The sequence below is a fragment of the Trachypithecus francoisi genome, unplaced genomic scaffold (assembly GCF_009764315.1).
Source record: "Trachypithecus francoisi isolate TF-2019V2 unplaced genomic scaffold, Tfra_2.0 Lachesis_group0, whole genome shotgun sequence".
Classification (NCBI taxonomy): Eukaryota; Metazoa; Chordata; class Mammalia; order Primates; family Cercopithecidae; genus Trachypithecus; species Trachypithecus francoisi.
The window spans coordinates 22,866,384-22,884,606 of NW_022681453.1; the positions used below are offsets into that span (position 1 = coordinate 22,866,384).

Here is an 18,223-nt window from a genome sequence, read left to right on the forward strand (position 1 = left end):
CTCTAAATCCTAATAAAGGAAGGTAGGTCCTGTTGTACAGTAGATTGGGATTGATGGATTTCAGTGGTCTGCTTTAAATGGGTCTCCCAAGCCATGCTTCATAAAAGTTCCAGTGTTTGGACTTTAGTGGAGAAAAGAGGACCGAGGAGTTTGTGGGTCTTCGCTCCAGTTTTCATGACCTAAGACAAAGTTGTTTTAGGTGCAAGCCACCAAAGTTGTTCCCTGAAATTAAAAAAAGGGCATTTTGGAGAGAGAGGGGAGTGACTCAGAACCCTGGTCGGAAGGGAAGCTTGGGTCTCACAAGGGAGAAGGAAGACATGTTTTTGTTTTTCTAGTCCTTCTCAGTTTCTTCTGACATGTCCATGGCATTCTTACTTCTCTGTAGGTAGACCTTCCCTACTATGGCATGCATATAGCCAGGAATGGCCACCCCATACTATGTATGCCCATCCATCCACACAACAATACTGTGGGCAAGGCACAATATAAGAAAGGAGAATGTATATCTTTTCCATTCGAGGCTGACTAGCAAATCTAAAGTCTAATTTCATGTCCTCCCTCACCCTCTCACCCCTGTGAAGAGATTATGGTACCCAGCTTGGGCCAGTTCTTTCTCCCTGCTGAATTGGGTGTGGGCAGAGGAAGCCCATGGAGACATAAGTGCTCTGGGGGACTCAGCACTGTGGATGGAAGTGTGGGAAAGTTCCCTAAGAATAGGTGAACAGGCAGGCTCTTAAACCTGCACCCATCTTTCCCTTTGCTTGGCATTTTCTTTAATTATCTGCTTCTAGTTGAACAGTCTTTTAAGCAAGGCTCAATTTCCTCATCTAAAAAAGGAAGGGCTGCATGGAAGTTTTTAACATATCCTTGAAGCTCTAAAATAACACATTCTACAATTGTTTTCCTTCATTGTCTGGCTTGCTTCACTAAAAGGTGTCAATAATTCTACTTGTCTCAGAGTTATAGTTTTGGCCTCATTTCAGGGAGAACTATAGGAAGAACACAGGCAGAGGAGATGGAGGCCGAGTAGATCCCAGATTTCCTCTGAGTGAAGAGGCCTTTCTTGAAATTGGTTTTGGAACTTTGTTGACATTTAAAAACCTTGAGTTAGCTATACTTTTCCCATTTTTTCCTTTATTCTGTGGTCTTGAAAAAAGTTTCTTTCCATTTTTTAATTTTTTTTTTTAAATTTCCTGTTATTTCTTGCCACATCAGATTCCAATTCTTCCATCAGCTAGTATGCATTTAGTCATGGGTTATTGTTTTTACCACTGTCTGTGTCCAGCTGATGAAAATTACTCAAATTGAAGTCTTGTCTTAATCAACTAATATTACACCATAATTTAGTTTTAGTCATTGTTTATAAGAGTCTTTGAGGCATCCTTTTGAAGACAGTTTAGTCAACTCAGAGTATTTTACGGCCCGGCTATAGAATATAGCCTTTAGGATTTACAAGTTATGAGTACAGCAATGCAGAAAATCCAAGGAGGTAATAGTAGCTGCTTGGCTGGACAGGCTGTGGATTCCATGATAATTCTCCTTCCCTTCCTGTCCACATCCAGTTATTTCCCTTGCTATCAGAGTTAGCGCCTCTCGATAGTTTCATCTTCCTCATTCTGCTTCTATGTAAAGAGCCTTGGGAATGTCACTGTTTGCCGCTCTTCAAAGTAGCAATGCCATCAAAATGTGATATTCCAGTCATCTGTGCCCATATAAACATTGGCTTCACGTTGCGTCAGTTAAGGGGTTTTGGACCACGTAACATCGGTGAGCAAGTATTCTTCTATGGTCATTAATTAAATCATTGTTTATAGTCTCAGATTGTTATAGTATGGAGGCAGCATAACATTTTTCATCTCAAGTGTCATGAGGTCCAGAGGGCCCCCTTACATATTTTCAACCTGACTCGGCCAAGTTCTGCAGTGAAATGAAGCATTAGCATTCAGGGACCAGAGCAGACCCAAGGAGAGTCCAAGGAGCAGAACTAACCCACTGGGCCTGACCACAGAATGACCCTGGGAGGGAGCAAGAATCATGAGGGCTCTCACATTGTTCCTGAGTTAGTGGTCGAGGACCTGCTATCAGTGCAGGACTTCTTCCTTGGGAGTCTGGTAGCCATGGAGACAGTTCTTAGCCAGCAGATCTCAGGCAGTTTCCTCTGGAAACAAATGTCTGGGGACATTCATACCCCCCTTGCAATAGTTCTCTGCCTCCTCCAGTCTACCAGCAAAATCCAGGGAGGCCTGGAGCTTGTGAGTTTATTTCATTTTATGCATAAGTAGGTCCTGTCTTGAGGGAACCAACCCTAATGAGACAAAGCAGCAAGCCATTTTAAATACATTAAAACAATCATTGCCACTGTAGAATGGCTGGTGGAATTTAAAGTTCTGTGTTCACACTATTTCAAAAACAAGTGAACTGGAACACAGAAAAGAGGGCCGACTACTGACTAGCTCAGATATTTCACAAAGCCATGGTGACCTTCTCTAACATTCAGTATGCCAAGATTTTAAATAAGCACTGGCTGATTCTCCTTCAAAAATCATAGTTAATGGAGTGTTTTCCAGCTGTGCAAATAAAGAAGGGCCTCCATGTTTGGGTTCTCAACCGATCAGTCATCGTCAGGTCCAATGGAAATGCCACATGTGTTGTCGTCTGCTTAGCTTACCCCTTTCCTGTGGGCTAAAGGTCATTCTCTCCTTACTTGAAAGAAAACTGGTGGCTTGAGACTTCCTGGAAGGTCCAGCTCCCAATCTTTTTTCAATAAAAAGATTCTTAATCTCATTATATCTTTCCACATGTAGTGTCCCCCAAGATAGCTTCACATTTATGAGGCCGGAATGGTCATAGGCGGGGGCAGGAGAAAAGTGACAATTAAAATACTTTGCTATTTCAAGACAGGTGAAGGAAGGCACAAACAGCAGCTATTTAAAAACCTTTTCATAGTTTGTTACACACATTCCTTAGAATCAAAGATTTTGAGTGGCGATGAAGATGGTGATGCTTGCTGTTATTGTAAAACAGCAACTAAGAATGGCAGGCTGCTCACTAAGTGCCAGGCATAGAAAAGAATATATCTGTGCATTACCTCTTTTGATCCTGCCAAAGGCTCTTGAGGTACTGTTATCATTATTTTTGTCTACAGAGAAGGAAACTAAGGCTGAGCGAGACTAGCATCTTGTTCCAATTTACCAGCCAGCAGGCGGTAGAGCTAGGATTCAGACCCAGGTGATCCAAAGCCCCAGCCTGAACTTTTCACCAGAGGTGAGGCTGCTTCTCTTTGGAGAGGAGAAAGCTGTGATTCATAGAGAACTCTTACATATCTCTCTTCATTTGAGGTAATCTAGGAAAAGAAAACTAGAGGGTGAGAAAGTACTTCAATGTGCCATAATTAACAAAGGCCAGAGCTGGGATTTATGCCCAGCCTGTATGTGCTGGAAATGGCACTGCTTCAGCTTGCACAGTGGTATGGTTCAGGTCCTGATGTTTCAGAGTTGAGGACATTACGGCTGTAGATAAGATGAGACCAGGAGAAACCACAGCAAAGTGTGATGGGTGTAGCCACAGAGCTATAGGAAAGAGACAGCATTCCTATTTCCCCAGAGTGTACCTTTAGATTATTTTCTTCTTTCTCTTTTATTTTTAACTTGGAGTTAGAAATTAAAATGTAGTCATAGTCACAAAAGAAAAGATATGTCCCTTACTCTGAGGCTGAAGCTGATTTTGAGAGCTCTGCTCAGGAGTGCAGTTCTCCCACCAAGGCCATTAGGCTCCTTGCCCTTGATATCCATTCTCTCCAATACCATGAATATGGGCTCTTCTGCTCTCAGCACTCAACAGGCCTCTTGCTTGTTTTTTGTGAAGTCAAAGAAGACAGGGAGGTAGGAAGCTGTTTATAAATTATACATTTTTCTATAGAAATAAGTGTTTTTTTTCAGTAGTGTGTGATCTTGACAGGGAGGAGGAGGAAGATGAAACAGAACACAGTATTGGGAGCGTCTTCCGAGAACACTGTTGCTCATAGGGAATGCAAACCAGGGAAGCCACAGCATCACCTTCACTGCCCTCCTAAATCTCACTCTTACCTCGGCACCCTCTGAAGACTGAAATTTTGGTACTGGCTCTGAGGTTTTCAGCCTGCCTTGCTTAAGGTGGGAAGAGTCTTTAGAAAGACTCAAAGACTCAAAGGACTCAAAGGAAGCTACAACCATCATCCAAAGATGGAAGGAAGACCTCACTATATGAGGTAGACAGCTAGGATGTGCCCTCCAAGGACAGACTCCTGGTACCCTCAGATCTGGTCATTGCAAAGTGGAGTATTTAATGATTCACCACAGGAGCTTCTTGTGCTCAGGCAGCTTTGAGGCAAAAGACTCTAAAAATCCCCAAGGAAGGGTGGTAATATCTCAGAAACACAAAGCACTGCACTGCATATGGTTTATCACATGCAGTATTTGTAACCCAGAGTTCACAGAAGGAGCTCTGCAAGGGAATAAGGTAAATAAATTGATGTTATAGAGAAAAATGAGCAGACCATTTGTAATAGGTGGCTAATTTCAGCATTAATTGCTCCTTGGTAATTACCGAATGATTGCTGATTCTGTTTTCTTACATGATATATGAAGTTCGAAAAAGCACATTAAAAAAGAGAATAAACATTCAAGACCTAGAATTTAACAGGAAAAAAACAGAGGGAAAGGGAAGGGAAAGTGGCCAGCTGAGAGAATACAGAGGGAAAACAAGGGAAGTGTCTATGGTTACAGCCAGATTCCAGCCCATAGCGATTTCCTATTATCAATCATTTGTTAACTAAAACTTATACTAAGACATTTAAAAAAAAAAAAAAAGACTCAGAAAGATTTTAAATTTTAAGGGTTGGAATCAAATGTGCATAAGCTTTGCAGCATGCATTGTTATTGTTAATATTATTTTTAAAATTTTATCTTTTCTTACGTTTTTATACATCTGCATCCCTGGTCTACATAGTGAAGTATAAGTTGGAACTATAGACTGGGCTTTGAGTAGCACTTTGTTATTACTCATTGCTGAAACCTCAGAGGACAGTCATATATTGCCCCATCCCCATCCTCAAAAGTTCCCCAGCTACAATACACAAATAGCCCATTAGAGTTACCCTCCTGGGGCAGGAGCTCAGAGATTCTCTCCTGTCCCTTCCCAACAGCGAAAGACGCAGTGTCTTCAGTGGTTCAGAGCAAAGGCTTTGGAATCAAATGAACCTGGATTTGAATTCATCCAGGACAGGTTACTGACTCTGAGTTTGTGTTTCTTCCCCTACACGGTGAGCATATGCGTTGGGCCATCGTGAGGCCCACATGCAGAAAGGCAAGGTGGATCCCAGTAAGACCTCAGTGAATGTTCCTGCCTTACTAATGGCTCCGGCATACCTGCCCTCCCTGTTCTGGGAATACTGCTCTCAACAAGGTGGGGATTTTTGAATCATTTCATGGAGCTGATATTCCAGTTAGAGAGAACACAATAAGCAAGTGAGAATCCAATGATGGATGAGTCCTCTGAAGGAACTGATGCAGGGTGAAGGGAGAGGAAGTGACTTCAGACAGGAATGTCAGGGAGGGCCTCTCTGAGCTGATCCCTGAGTGACAAAAAGGAACCAAACTTGAAAAATGGGATAAAGGGTGTCCCAGGCGGAGGGCAGCAAGTGCACAGGCCCTGAAGGGGGGAACATGGTTGGCATGTGAGAGGCGGGGAAAGAAGGCCAGCAAGCCTGAACAGTGAGCAAGAGGGAGACGGCAGGGATGAGGTCACCCAGGTAGGTGGAGCCAATTCAGGGAGGGTCTTGGAGGTCAGGGTAAGACATCTGGATTTTATTTTAACTCTAAATAGAAGCTATTGTAGGATTTCAACCAGGAAGATGATGATCTGCTGCGACCTTTCAGACAGTCTCTGATGGCTGTGAGGAGGTTAGACAAGGAGGAGAGGGATTTGTGGGGAGACTCTTGTGGACTCTGGGTGAGAGATGATGGCATCTTGGAGTAGTGAAGCAGTGGAGATTGGGAAGTGAGCTTAGATCTATTTTAGAGATAGGATCAGAAGAACATGCTGGTGGATTACATATAGGGTGGGGTGAGGAAAGGATGGATATCGAGGATAATTATGTTTTGGCCCCTCTGGGCAGTGGTGCATTTTCTGAGATGGGAATGACCAACTGGGAGAGGAATGGATTTGGGAACGGAAGTCAGGAGTTGGCTTTGGATGAGTTCAGCCTGAGAATCCTGCTAGTTATCCCTGTAGAGGTGTCGGGTATACAGTTGGCCATGGGTCTATCACTCTGGAGACAGAAGTCAGCTTTCTGTAATCTTTCAGAACCTTGGCTGTGATAAGCAAGACCAAGTGGGGATGATTTCTCAGTCCTGTCCTTTTCCAAATGTATGATTGTTTTTCCCCAACTCCTTCTCTATGCTAATGACCTGTCCCTCCCACCCTCCTCCTTAAATTCATCTTTCTTCCCTTGACACTGCTTTGGAAAACCCAAATCAGGGAGTTTACTGCTGGCTTTGAGGATTAGATGTGAATACAGACAACCAAGAAGAACTCCTACAAGATGCTGTCTGGGCCCAGGAGCACAGGTGCCTAAACAGAATTGTTTGACACTGTAAAGTGCTCATCCCTGTATCCTAAAGGTCCAGAGCTATTGAGCTGTGTCCCCCTCCTTCAACATGGTAGCACCCCTCTTAACTTGTCCTCTGTGTCAAGACCCTTTATGTAGAGACCAATATTTGCCTACTAAAGAAGAGGTGAAATATTTTCTTTCTTGTCAAATGCTGAGTGCAGCCTCCATGCTTGGAGAGATGATAACTGTGGGTGTGGTGTGTTCCCTGTCCTCTGGCAAACCTTTTTAAAACCTGTCCTTTCCAACCATGCCTCTAAGAGGAACCACGTAGGAGCCTTGCTAGAGCAGCATCCCAAATGGGTCTCCCTAACTATGGTGCCTGATGGCTGAGAGAGGTGAACATAGGCCCTGCTCCCAGGTCTCAAACTAGGACAGAAACTCACAGCCTATTCCTTTGGGGCCCTGTTTCCCCTGGGATGGGAAAGGCTCTGGCCCAGGCCAGGAGGGTGGGGCAGGCAGGAGTGACAATGCATTCTAATTAGCACTATGCAGAGCTGTCATCAAGAACCCAGAAGCCACATGGTCCCAACCTGGTTTGGGGTCAGCACACCAAATTCAAACCAGCTGGCCTTTGTTTGGAAATCCTCTGGGTGCGTCCCGACCCTTTCTGGACAACAGAAAGGCTGATATTTCCTTATCCTGAGCCCTGTTTTAGTCACTAAGAGATTCTATAAACTCTGGAGCTAGTGCTGAGATGGAGCTGGCCTCAGAGGCACACATAGTCTCTTTAATTTGTTTGGCGAGTAGAAGCTGGTATGAGCCTAAGATCCTTATTTAGAGGCACAGGGAGGAAACAAGAATCTGTGTCCATCCCCTGCTTGAAATCCTTCCCTGACTACCTGTCTACAGGATAAAGGCTAAACTTTCCCAAGTTCTGTGTGACAGTCTTCCTGCCCATTTCTGTCATCTTATGTCATCCTGTCTCTACGCTCTCTCTACCAACTCCTTAACTCCAGCCATTCTGAGCTATTTTTAGTTCCTAGAAGGGGCCTGATTCTCTCTGATTCTGGGTCCTTATTTATACTCCTTGTTTTGCTGGACACTATCTTTAATCCCTCTTCCTTTGGCTGACTGGTCCTCATCCTTAAGGTTCCAGCTACACTGACCCTTGCTCAGGGTAACCACATTTGATTGGCCGTACCTGTTGTGTTTTAGCTTAATGTCGAATGTACCATTTTGTAATTGTTTACTCAGAACTGCCAGGCCCCAGGAGGGCAGGGGTCTTGCTCACGTTGTTAATCGCTGCTTCTTCAATGCTAAACACCAAGAAAACCTTCAATCAATGTGTGAATGAAGGGCTCACTCCAAGGGATCCAGGCCTGTGTTCAATTCACTCTTTCCCTTTTAACATCTTCTAACCCATAGCAAAGCTTATGTGACCCCGAACTCTTCATTAGTGCAGGAACATAGCAGTGCCCTGGAACTCAAGATCAAAATGGCGTACCCAATCATAAGACAACAGCATGCTGAGAATGTTTCTGTTGCTTAGAAATCATGTCTACCTGGCTGGGCGCAGTGGCTCACGCCTGTAATCCCAGCACTTTGGGAGGCCGAGGCAGGCAGATCACGAGGTCAGGAGATTGACACCGTCCTAGCTAACATGGTGAAACCCCGTCTCTACTAAAAATACAAAATATTAGCCGGGCGTGGTGACGGACGCCTGTAGTCCCAGCTAGTCAGGGAGGCTGAGACAGAAGAATGGCGTGAACCTGGGAGGCGGAGCTTGCCGTGAGCCGAGATCGTGCCACCGCACTCCAGCCTGGGTGAGAGAGCGAGACTCCGTCTCAAAAAAAAAAAAAAAAAAAGGCAGCGCTGGCGACCACATCATGAGATGAACTGAAATTTCAGCCTCAAACATACAAAGGGCAAAATTCAGTAGAAGTAAAAGGGACAAATTAAGAGACTCACAAACCTGGGCTCATCATCTGTATTTGCTACTTGATGCCTGAGAGAGCATAGGCAAAAAATATATCCCCATCTGCATCAGGCATCTTATCTTTAAAATCGGCACAGTCATCTGCACTTAAACGTGTTGTCACAAAGAAAAGGGACAACATTGATCAAGTGTTTAGCAAATTTCACGGCACTTAGCACTCAAAAATTAATCATAACTATTGTTATGTTTATAGAAATGAAATAGCCTTTAATTTTTGTGGCTCCTAGTTTTTCCCTTGGAAATAGACTCACAAAAGTGAAAAAATAAAGTTACAAAATATCATGTAGAAAGGACTCTCATTTCTGCCAGGGAATACGCACACACACACACACACACACACACACACACAATGTGTGTGTAAACATACACTCTGTGTGTGTATATATATGTATATATGAGGGAGGGTGGTGTGCATATAGAGTCTGGGAGGATATTCTCCAAAGAATTAACAGGAACTTCCTCTGGGAGATGAGTTTGTGGTTGATTTTAATTTTATTACGTTTGCTTGACTGTATTTTCTAACATGACCTTACTACTCATAAAGTAGGTGATGGGGGAGAGGAGCTATCGTTGAAAAGAAAAATGGGGGAGAGGAGCTAACATTGAAAAGATAAAAGAAAGAAACTAGCTAGAGGGCAAGAAGGCATGGCATACGCATATTCCCAGTTGCAGATCTTTCGGTCTGTTACTAACTTTGGCCCTCCTTTGGGTTTTGGCAGGATTTTTTACTCAGATCTCCACCTTGGCTGATGTGCAGGAGAATGTCATGGAATATCTTCATGTGCTCAGCCGGCCCAAAGTCATCGACCAGGAGCATGATGTGGTGTGGACTGAAGCTTACATCGACAGCACTGTGAGTCCACGGGGCCCTGGGAAAGAGGCTGAGCTTTACCCCCATCCCCAAATTGTGTTAATTCCAGAAAATAGCAACTGTATCACTTGTATTTTTTGGGTTCAGTGACACTTTTCTTGATTGTATATAGTGTTGATCACCTTGATAAGCAAAGTTGGTGAATAATCATAATGTACTAGAAAGTATGACATATACTTCAGAAAGGTAGCTGGTCTGTGCAAAAGAAATCACGTTTTGCTTGTGTCTTTTCTAGTTACTTCTATCCTGCTTTTTCACATGTGTTCAAATTCTGTCAGTGTAGCAATGATTACAAGCATTCTTAGATTCCGTCCTCACCATATGTGAGCCCTAGTCCTGGCAATGAATCTTTGTGTCTCAATTGGGAATGTAACCAAAGCTCAGCTCTAATAATGAATTGGGGCCACCATGGAGGCTGCAGTTGCATTTTCTTCCCATGCATAAGTGAGAATATGCTTGAATGGTGGTTCAGTAGGCACTCGATTGTTCTTTGAACTCTGGCCATGGTCCCATTCTAAAGCCGAATTCTAAGCAGCAGATTCTGATGCCAAATTAGCTGAAAAGGAGGAGCTTTGCCAGTCATCAAGTAATGGCTCAATGGCCGGGTTTCTTATGTAATCTCAGGGTGATTTTTCATAGTGATAATGAGTCTGATGGGAGTGGTGTTTTTCATTTATTGATTGTAAATGTTCTTACAGGGCCTCTCTCCAGTCATTTTTGTTGGGATTAACATCACATTAATCACTGTAACCCAGACACAGCTGTCCTCCAGAGTGATCTCGATGGCTGTCATGGGTCAGCTTTTTTCTCCCTGGGCTCTCTCATTCCTGCTGCACTTCTGGCAGCTGCAGGCAAACTCAGGGCAGGAAAAGCATGTGGGAACTCATTTCAGGGGACACCATGACACAGGCCAGGCCACAGCAGCCTGCCCCGTCTCAGTCTTAAAGTATGCAGTGCAGCCCTGGAAATACGAATGTATCTCCTTGTCAAAAAGGAAGACTCCTTCCCCAGGAAAAGTCATCTTGAATAAAGATGGATGTTGATCTGAAAAGCCTTCTCCGATGCCAGGGAGACTGTGAGCTTTTACCAGCTTGAGTCTGTCCCCAGTTTGGTTTTAAATCATGGAAACAAAATAAGCTGCCCCATTTATGTTGGCACCATATTAACAATAGCAGCCATGGTGATAACTTCATCTCTTCTTATATGTTGTTGGGTAAGGCAGGAAAAATAGGAGTAAGGAGGAGGAGGAGTGTGGCTAGCTAGTATTAAAGTAACCAAATCACTCAGTGGTTTTGTGTACAAACCCCAAAGAGCCAGTTTGATCAGTCATTTTGTTTGTTTCATCAATTTAAAAAATATATAAGACACATTTTCTATAATTAAAACATGTGGTAGTAGCACCTGGGTAGACAGATCAGTAGGGTAGAAGGTCCAACAAAATCAACTACATATAGGGATATAGTATATAATAGAAGTGACGTCTCAGATCAGTGGGGCTAAGATGGGCTTTGTAACAGATGCTTTTGGGAAAATCAGATAGCCATTTAGAGAAAAATAGAATTAGTTCAGTCTTCACATCATACCCAAGGAAGAAATCCAAGTGGATCAGACGCCTAAATTGTAAAACATGAAACCATTACAAGCACTAGAAGAAAACCTGGGTAAATTCCTTTGTGACCTGGATTCTGGGAAGACTTTCTAATAATGACTGCAAAATCTACAGGCAATAAGGAGAAAGATAAATAAGTTTGACTACTTAAAATAAGAATAACAACAAAAAAACTTTTGTAAGCCAAAAACACATCATAAGCAAAGCCAAAAGACAAATGATAAAATAGGAGAAAATATTTGTGACATATAGCACACATTAAGAATTAATAATCTCTAATATATAAATAACTTTTTTTAAATTGAGGAGAACCCCCCAAAATTGCTATAGGAATAAAATGAGCAAAAAAACTGACAATTCCCAAAAAAGAATAAAAAATGACTTTTAAACATAAGATGTACAACTTCATAATAAGAAAAATGCAAATTAAACTATAATGAGATACCATTTCTCACCCATCAGAGTGGCAAAAACTAAAAGCTTAACCATGCACTCTGTTGGTGAGGCTATGGGAAAAGGGACAGTCTTATTCACTGATTGTGGGAATGCAAAATGGGGCAATCTCTATGGAGGTTAATTTACATTTACCCTTTGACCCAGCAAAATTCTAAGAATTCAGCCCTGTAGATGAACCTCTAACAGCACAAAAATATATATGCATAAATTTGTTCATTGCAGAATAGCTTGTAATTTCTTTTTTTTTTTTTTTTTTTTTGAGACGGAGTCTTGCTCTGTCGCCCAGGCTGGAGTGCAGTGGCCGGATCTCAGCTCACTGCAAGCTCCGCCTCCCGGGTTCACGCCATTCTCCTGCCTCAGCCTCCCAAGTAGCTGGGACTACAGGCGCCCGCCACCTCGCCCGGCCAGCTTTTTGTATTTTCAGTAGAGACGAGGTTTCACCATGTTAGCCAGGATGGTCTCGATCTCCTGACCTCGTGATCCACCCGTCTCGGCCTCCCAAAGTGCTGGGATTACAGGCTTGAGCCACCGCGCCCGGCCAATAGCTTGTAATTTCAAAATATTGGAAGTTACTTCAATGCCCAAACATAGGAGATTGAATAGACTATGGTACCTACACCTAATGGAGTCAATATTAAAAACAAGAGTGAGAATGACCTGCATTAGTTGATAGAGAGTGGTTTGCAGAGTATACTTCTAAGTAAAATGAGCAAAATCACATATAGCATACTACTTTTTGCAAGAATTATATATAGCATACTACCTTTTATATAAGAAATGAAAAAAGAAGATAGATGTGTAATTACTTACTTTACAAAAAAAAAAAAAAGCAAAAACAAGAAACAGAATAAACCACAAACCAACAGAACTAGTTACCAGCGGAACTATCATTCCCTTCCCAAGCCATCTCCTCTGCACCACCTCCCACATCTTGTTAGCATCCATTGGCAGACCTTTGCCCTACATCTTGTTAGGATGTGGGAGGTGGTGCAGGGCTTGGGGGGAAAATGACACACCTCTAAGTATACCTTTTTGCACAGTTTTGACTTTTGAAAGCATATTAATGTTGTATGTATTCAAAAATTAAACAAGACTGGGGGAAAATGAAAAGTGAATTCAAACAGAAGAAAATGAATCTAATAATATTTCAAGTGGATAACAAAATTTCTCAGAAAGGGAGGAAAAAAAGCTTTAGAATATAGTAGTACACACAATATTAAATTTTGAACACAATACTTTCACTATCTACCCCTCAATCTAGGGAGGAAAAAAGAACTGCAAATAAATTCTAAACTCCATTTGGTGTCATTTGTGGTAAAATGGTTACAGCAATTCTGAAACTATTTTGTGAGTATGGTGGGATTGGGCAAATGTGTAAATGCTGAAGACAGGAGATCTGCCTATGGAATTAGACTTGATTGAAAAATCCCAACTCTGTCCTTCGAAAGGACCTGCAAGCAGTGGCACCCAAGTAGCAATGAGCCCATCCAGTGTACCCAGATTCTGATTTCTAAAAAACAATCCCCACTAAGAGGAGCCAGGGACCCTTAGAGTAATTGCTTATTCCAGGGCTGCAGCAGGGAAGGTACCAAATAGTAGTAATGATGATGACTATAATAATGATAAGCCTGGCATATTTTGTGCCAGAAACTAAGGAAGTGCTCAAAACAATTATGTGGTCATGTCAAAAGGACACAGGATCAGCATGAAGAGGCTCTCATTGGTCAAATCTGGGACAATTTGAGCCTCAAAATAAGGAATGACAATAATGGCTTGTAACTTGTTGAATAAAACAGAAATCCACGTGTCCTTATGGATAATAAATAACTAAACAAATCCCAAACAGATGAACCAGATAGGTAAGTAAGTGGGTGAGAAGGGTCCAGTGTACAATGGAGTGCTGACTGGTAAATGAGGAGGGAGTGATGGAGTTGGAAAATCACTATTTTGCAACCATTTTGGTAAAGACCAGTTAGGGCAAAGGTCTATCAGTGGATGCTAAATCTAGGGGGAAAGTTTGATGATGAGCAGGGTATTTTTATGATCTCAAAATGCTTCCCTAGACTTTTCATTAGTCATGAGGGGGGAAAAGTAGCACCTGAACAGTGGGATACTATATACACTGTCTTAGTATACTATATATTGGATGAATCTCAGCAACATTTTGAGTAGGCCCTCAAAATTGGCATCACCAGTGAGAAGCAGATGGACACTGCTGTGCCTGCAGAGAAAGACACGTCACACTCATGTATTGTTTTGACCAGGGACACATAACCTGATGCTCATGGCAGATAAAAGCTCATGAAGCAGATACAGCTTTGCATTAATATGATGTCTTGCTTTAGGTAATGTTCATCACTTAAATCGGTCGTTGTATTAGATTTGCTAATTACATACAGATATAGGAAGTTAGAGGGAGAACCCATTGCTGCTCAAGCTTTTGCACTAAAGAACTTTTGTGACCACAGAGCCAAAGTAGATGGTCTGAGGCAGATCTGGGCATGTAGTTATAGAGGAAAGTCTCTGAAGTCTTTTGCTTTATCTTAAACATTTGCATAAAATTTACATTCTGTGCCATAGTCATTCTTATTTACTTTAAAATAAAATAATATTTCAAGTGGCCCATTGTTAAGTAAACTTTGTATGCCAAGATGACAAAGCTCATTTATTCTACTTCTTAAAGAACTCTTTGAGGTTCATAAAACTAAACCCACAGAATCAGGTTATCCCTAAAATGATAGCCAACATTGTTGCTATGCTTCCCAAGGTTCTGTTGCTGTATCTTTGCAAATTGCCCTGATAAATAGATCTCCCGGTAGAATGTTCTAAGGGTTCCTTCTCCTCTTCGTGGTGTTGAGCAACCTGTCAGGCCAGGAAGGATACTGGGGAGTCTGTCTTCCCCTTTCTTAGGTCTGCTCGGTGAAGAGAAGGCAGCTGCTGCTTCAACAGGTACCTTTTACCAGGAAGCAGCAGTTTCTTCCAGCTCTTCATCTGGACCTGGATTCTGCCAGGACACAAACAAACAACAACAACCAAAAAAACCCCATCATTTATACGGGATCAAAATATGATTCACATGGTGAACTCATCTGCAGAGTCTAAATTCTGAGATGCTCACCAACTTTGGAACCACCCAGAAGATCAAAGGGGAGATGAGCAATTTTGCATTCATGACTGTCCTGACACATCCAGGACAGTTCCAAGCCAGCATTACCCTAAGGTGACCCAGCTTGCAGTAATGAAAGAGACTAGACTTCAGGAGCACTTGGCATTAGGGCTGGTGATTGACTCCATTTTAGTAACCTGATGTTTTGTTGGTATTGGTAGCGCTGGAATTTTTTTTTTTTATTTAAGCATAATTATCATCTACCTTAGTTTATTTACTAAGGGCACTGGATTTAGATTAGAACAACATCCCAGGTTTGAGTTGCCTGCCCTCTCCATATTCGCTCTGTGACTTTCAGCCAGTTACTTAGCCTCTTTAAGTATAGTTTTCCTCATTTCTAAGATAAGAATACGACCTGACCTGCCTTCCAGGGTTCACTCTAAGGATTAAATGTCTATGCATGGTGTGAATGCAATAAATACTATTTATTGTCATTTCCCAATTTTAGAAAACCTAGTGTGAGTGTACCTCCTGGGCTGAGGGAAGTTTTAAAAAAATACTGGATTCTCCTTTCTTTGAGCTGGGTCTCACATAGTAACTACAACATGATTGATACCATATTCATAATAGAACTTGGTAGTTAAGTATGATGAGTATCTTGGAAAACATTGTTTGTTTAAAGATACTCTTTAATTCTTTGGAATTCATTTGGCTGTAATTATGTGCTGTGAGCCAGGCACTAATGTCTGGGGGTTGGTGCCTGGGTCAGTGTCCCCAGAAAACATTGAGATTGTGCTGCACTAGCCAGGCAGAACCTTTCACCCCTAACACCCTTACTGAGGAGAGCCCTTGCTGAATTACACAAGGAAAGGGAAATATGGTAGCAGCCCTCTTCACCCTTTGCCCATTTGCCCCCAAAATACTTGCTGCTGACAGTTGTGGCTGCAGCGGGTAACCTGAGATAACTTTGCCACGAAGTATCTCACTTTTATTATTATTTTTCTATAAATATTCTATAAGGAGAATGATGTCTTTTGTTTCCCAAAACATTCTGTTTTTAGTAGTGGTATTTATGTTTACAAAGTATACTAATTCTTGATCGCTAAAAATGTCAAATCCTAGAGAATGTTGCATTCCTACACACGACGTTAACATCATTCTCGAACAGTTGTTGGCCAAAGATTCATTTGAGGAATCTGATTTTTCCAAAATAAGCGATTCTGATGATTCAGACAATTCTGATGTTAGTTCTGTTTTAGAAATAATTCCAAGAACAGTTTTTATATTTTATTTTCACATTGAAAATCAGTCAGATTTGCCTCAACCTCAAAAACCGTGTTTATGCAAAATTAAATTAGTGCTGGCAGCGAGCTACACTTCTTTTTTTTTTCTAAACGGGAAAAGGGTTAATTGGCCACAGCTTAAACTGGCTCAGTGTCAGTTAAGCACCCTTGGCAATGCAAGCATTTGTGTGTGTCGCCCACAGCACCCTGGACACGTGGTCTGGAAGGCCATTCTGGTGCACGAAGCATATGTCTGTTCCCCATGCTTGAGTTGCAAAAGCTTACTTGAAGTCAGTTGTCTTCATTCCCAAACCTATTGATGCCAGTGGTAATTTTATCATAATTGTATAAATGAATTAAATAGTATTTAAACCAACACATTTTAAGTATGAAAAGAAAGTCATTGCTTCTATGAATCTGTAAATGAATGCCTTGGAAAGACTCTAAAGAAAGTTTCTAAAAAATTACCACTGTGTTGAATATGGGCAAAGCAACCATAAAAAACTAAGGAGGAAAAAAAACATCTTCCCTGCATTCAGAGAAAATTGATACTTAATTTTTCTTTCTTTCTTTCTATAGGGTAATTTTCCTTGATTTGTTTGTGTCATCCTTGGTTGATGTGGTGGATCTGAGGCCTGGGTTAGTGTCTGCTTTTTGTCTTATTGTCTCTTAGTGGCCTCGGGCAGCTATGTACTCCAAGAAGGAGAACAGATCTTTCCAGACACAGAGATGGGCCACTAATTGGTGTGTGAGCAGCTGTGATTTCCAGCTAGAAACAACCAACACACTCCCGTTATGTGGGTCAGCATCGCCTGTATGGCTCTGCTAGTTCTCTACTGCCCTTTAACAAATCAGCACAGACTCAGTGGCTTTAAACAACACAAGTGTATCATCTCCAGGTTGCCATGGATCAAAAGTCTCAGCACAAGTTAGGTGGATCCTCAGCTCAGGCACTCACAAGGCTGCAAGGAAGTGTTGGCTGCACTGCAGGTCTCATCTGCAACTCAGGGGCCTCCTCTAAGCTCATTCAGCTTGTTGGCAGAATTCAGTTCTGTGCCCTTATAGGACTGAGTTCCCATTTTCTTGCTTGCTGTCAGTTGGGGACCACTCCCAGCTCCCAGAGGCCACCCAAAGTTCCTTGCCACATGGCCCCTGTAGCCTGTCACACAATGCTGTTTGTTTTCCTCCAGCCCAGCAAAAATACATCTCTCCAGTGCTTCACCTTCCCTTAAAAGCTTCTTCCATTAAGTCAGGCTGACTTAGGATCATTTCTTTTTTAATTAACTCCAAGTCAATTGATTAGTAATCTAATTATATCAGGGATATCCCATCAGCTCACACTCAAGGAAAGGGAATTTGATGGGGCATGTACTTGGGGCAGAAATCTTGGGGGCTGTTTTTGAGTCTTGCCTACCCCAATAGCATCTGTCCATGCGCTGTGGTCTGAGAGGGAAAGATAATGCCGGAAGGATATGCAACCATATCTCCTGCAAGCTGTCAAGGGAAGGTTTTAGGATAGCTGTGTCCATTCTTCATCATAACATTTCTACTTAGCACTGATGTTTCCCAGAGGAGCCTGGTTCTCTTTGTTATATTGCAGTCTGAAAGGAGCTGTGATTCCTTTAGGAATCAGAAGACCTGTGACCCTGCTGGTGTATATTATTTCTACTAAATACTAAGGAAGTAGGTAAGTATTTGTTGATTATCTAGTACGTTTGGACACTTGTACCCAAAAGATGGCTTAATATGGTCTGACTCTTCTTTCTCTGTAATTATCTGGGTAGTTAAGGAAAAGGAATTCCTCTTTGCTTGACTCATCAGTTTTTGTGGCTGAAAACCCAGCAATAATACATATAATTATAAAACTGATTTAATGCTTAAATAAATAGCTTAAAAATGACCCATGAGTATGGTGCTTTCCCTATTATACACTGATTCATAGTTTAGGTTCTGGACAACTTCAAGATAAAAGTTTAACTGTGAACAGAAGCTGAGTTTGGGTTCTTGCACATGAGAGCCAGCCATTGCATTTAACCAATTCTGGAATCAGAAACTGACAAAACTTCCTTTCAGGGCCCATTCTCCCTGCTTGTTGCTACCAGTCTGATTAAATATTCTGTTTCCTGCTTGGCTGTTCTGTTCAATTTGTTTTCCTGGTGAAACCCAAATAAATGACTTAATGTTAACAACATTAATTATGTTTAATCTAATAAGAACTCATGTATTAATTGACAAAACAGCAAACACCAGAGTTCTGAAATTCATAGGCCTCTCATCTGAATACAAGTCATGCATAGTCATTATCTCTTAGGT

At 41.9% G+C, this 18,223-nt stretch overlaps 1 protein-coding gene across 2 annotated transcripts in view; it reads left to right on the forward strand.

Moving 5' to 3' along the window:
* The window catches only part of CACNA2D3 (calcium voltage-gated channel auxiliary subunit alpha2delta 3), a 967,057-nt gene that overhangs the window by 650,691 nt on the left and 298,143 nt on the right, over window positions 1–18,223 (forward strand). For both annotated transcript variants that reach the window (XM_033210152.1, XM_033210151.1), the window contains exon 13: window positions 9,305–9,438. In XM_033210152.1, the coding sequence (XP_033066043.1) occupies window positions 9,305–9,438 (134 nt within the window). The remainder of the gene's footprint in view (window positions 1–9,304; window positions 9,439–18,223) is intronic.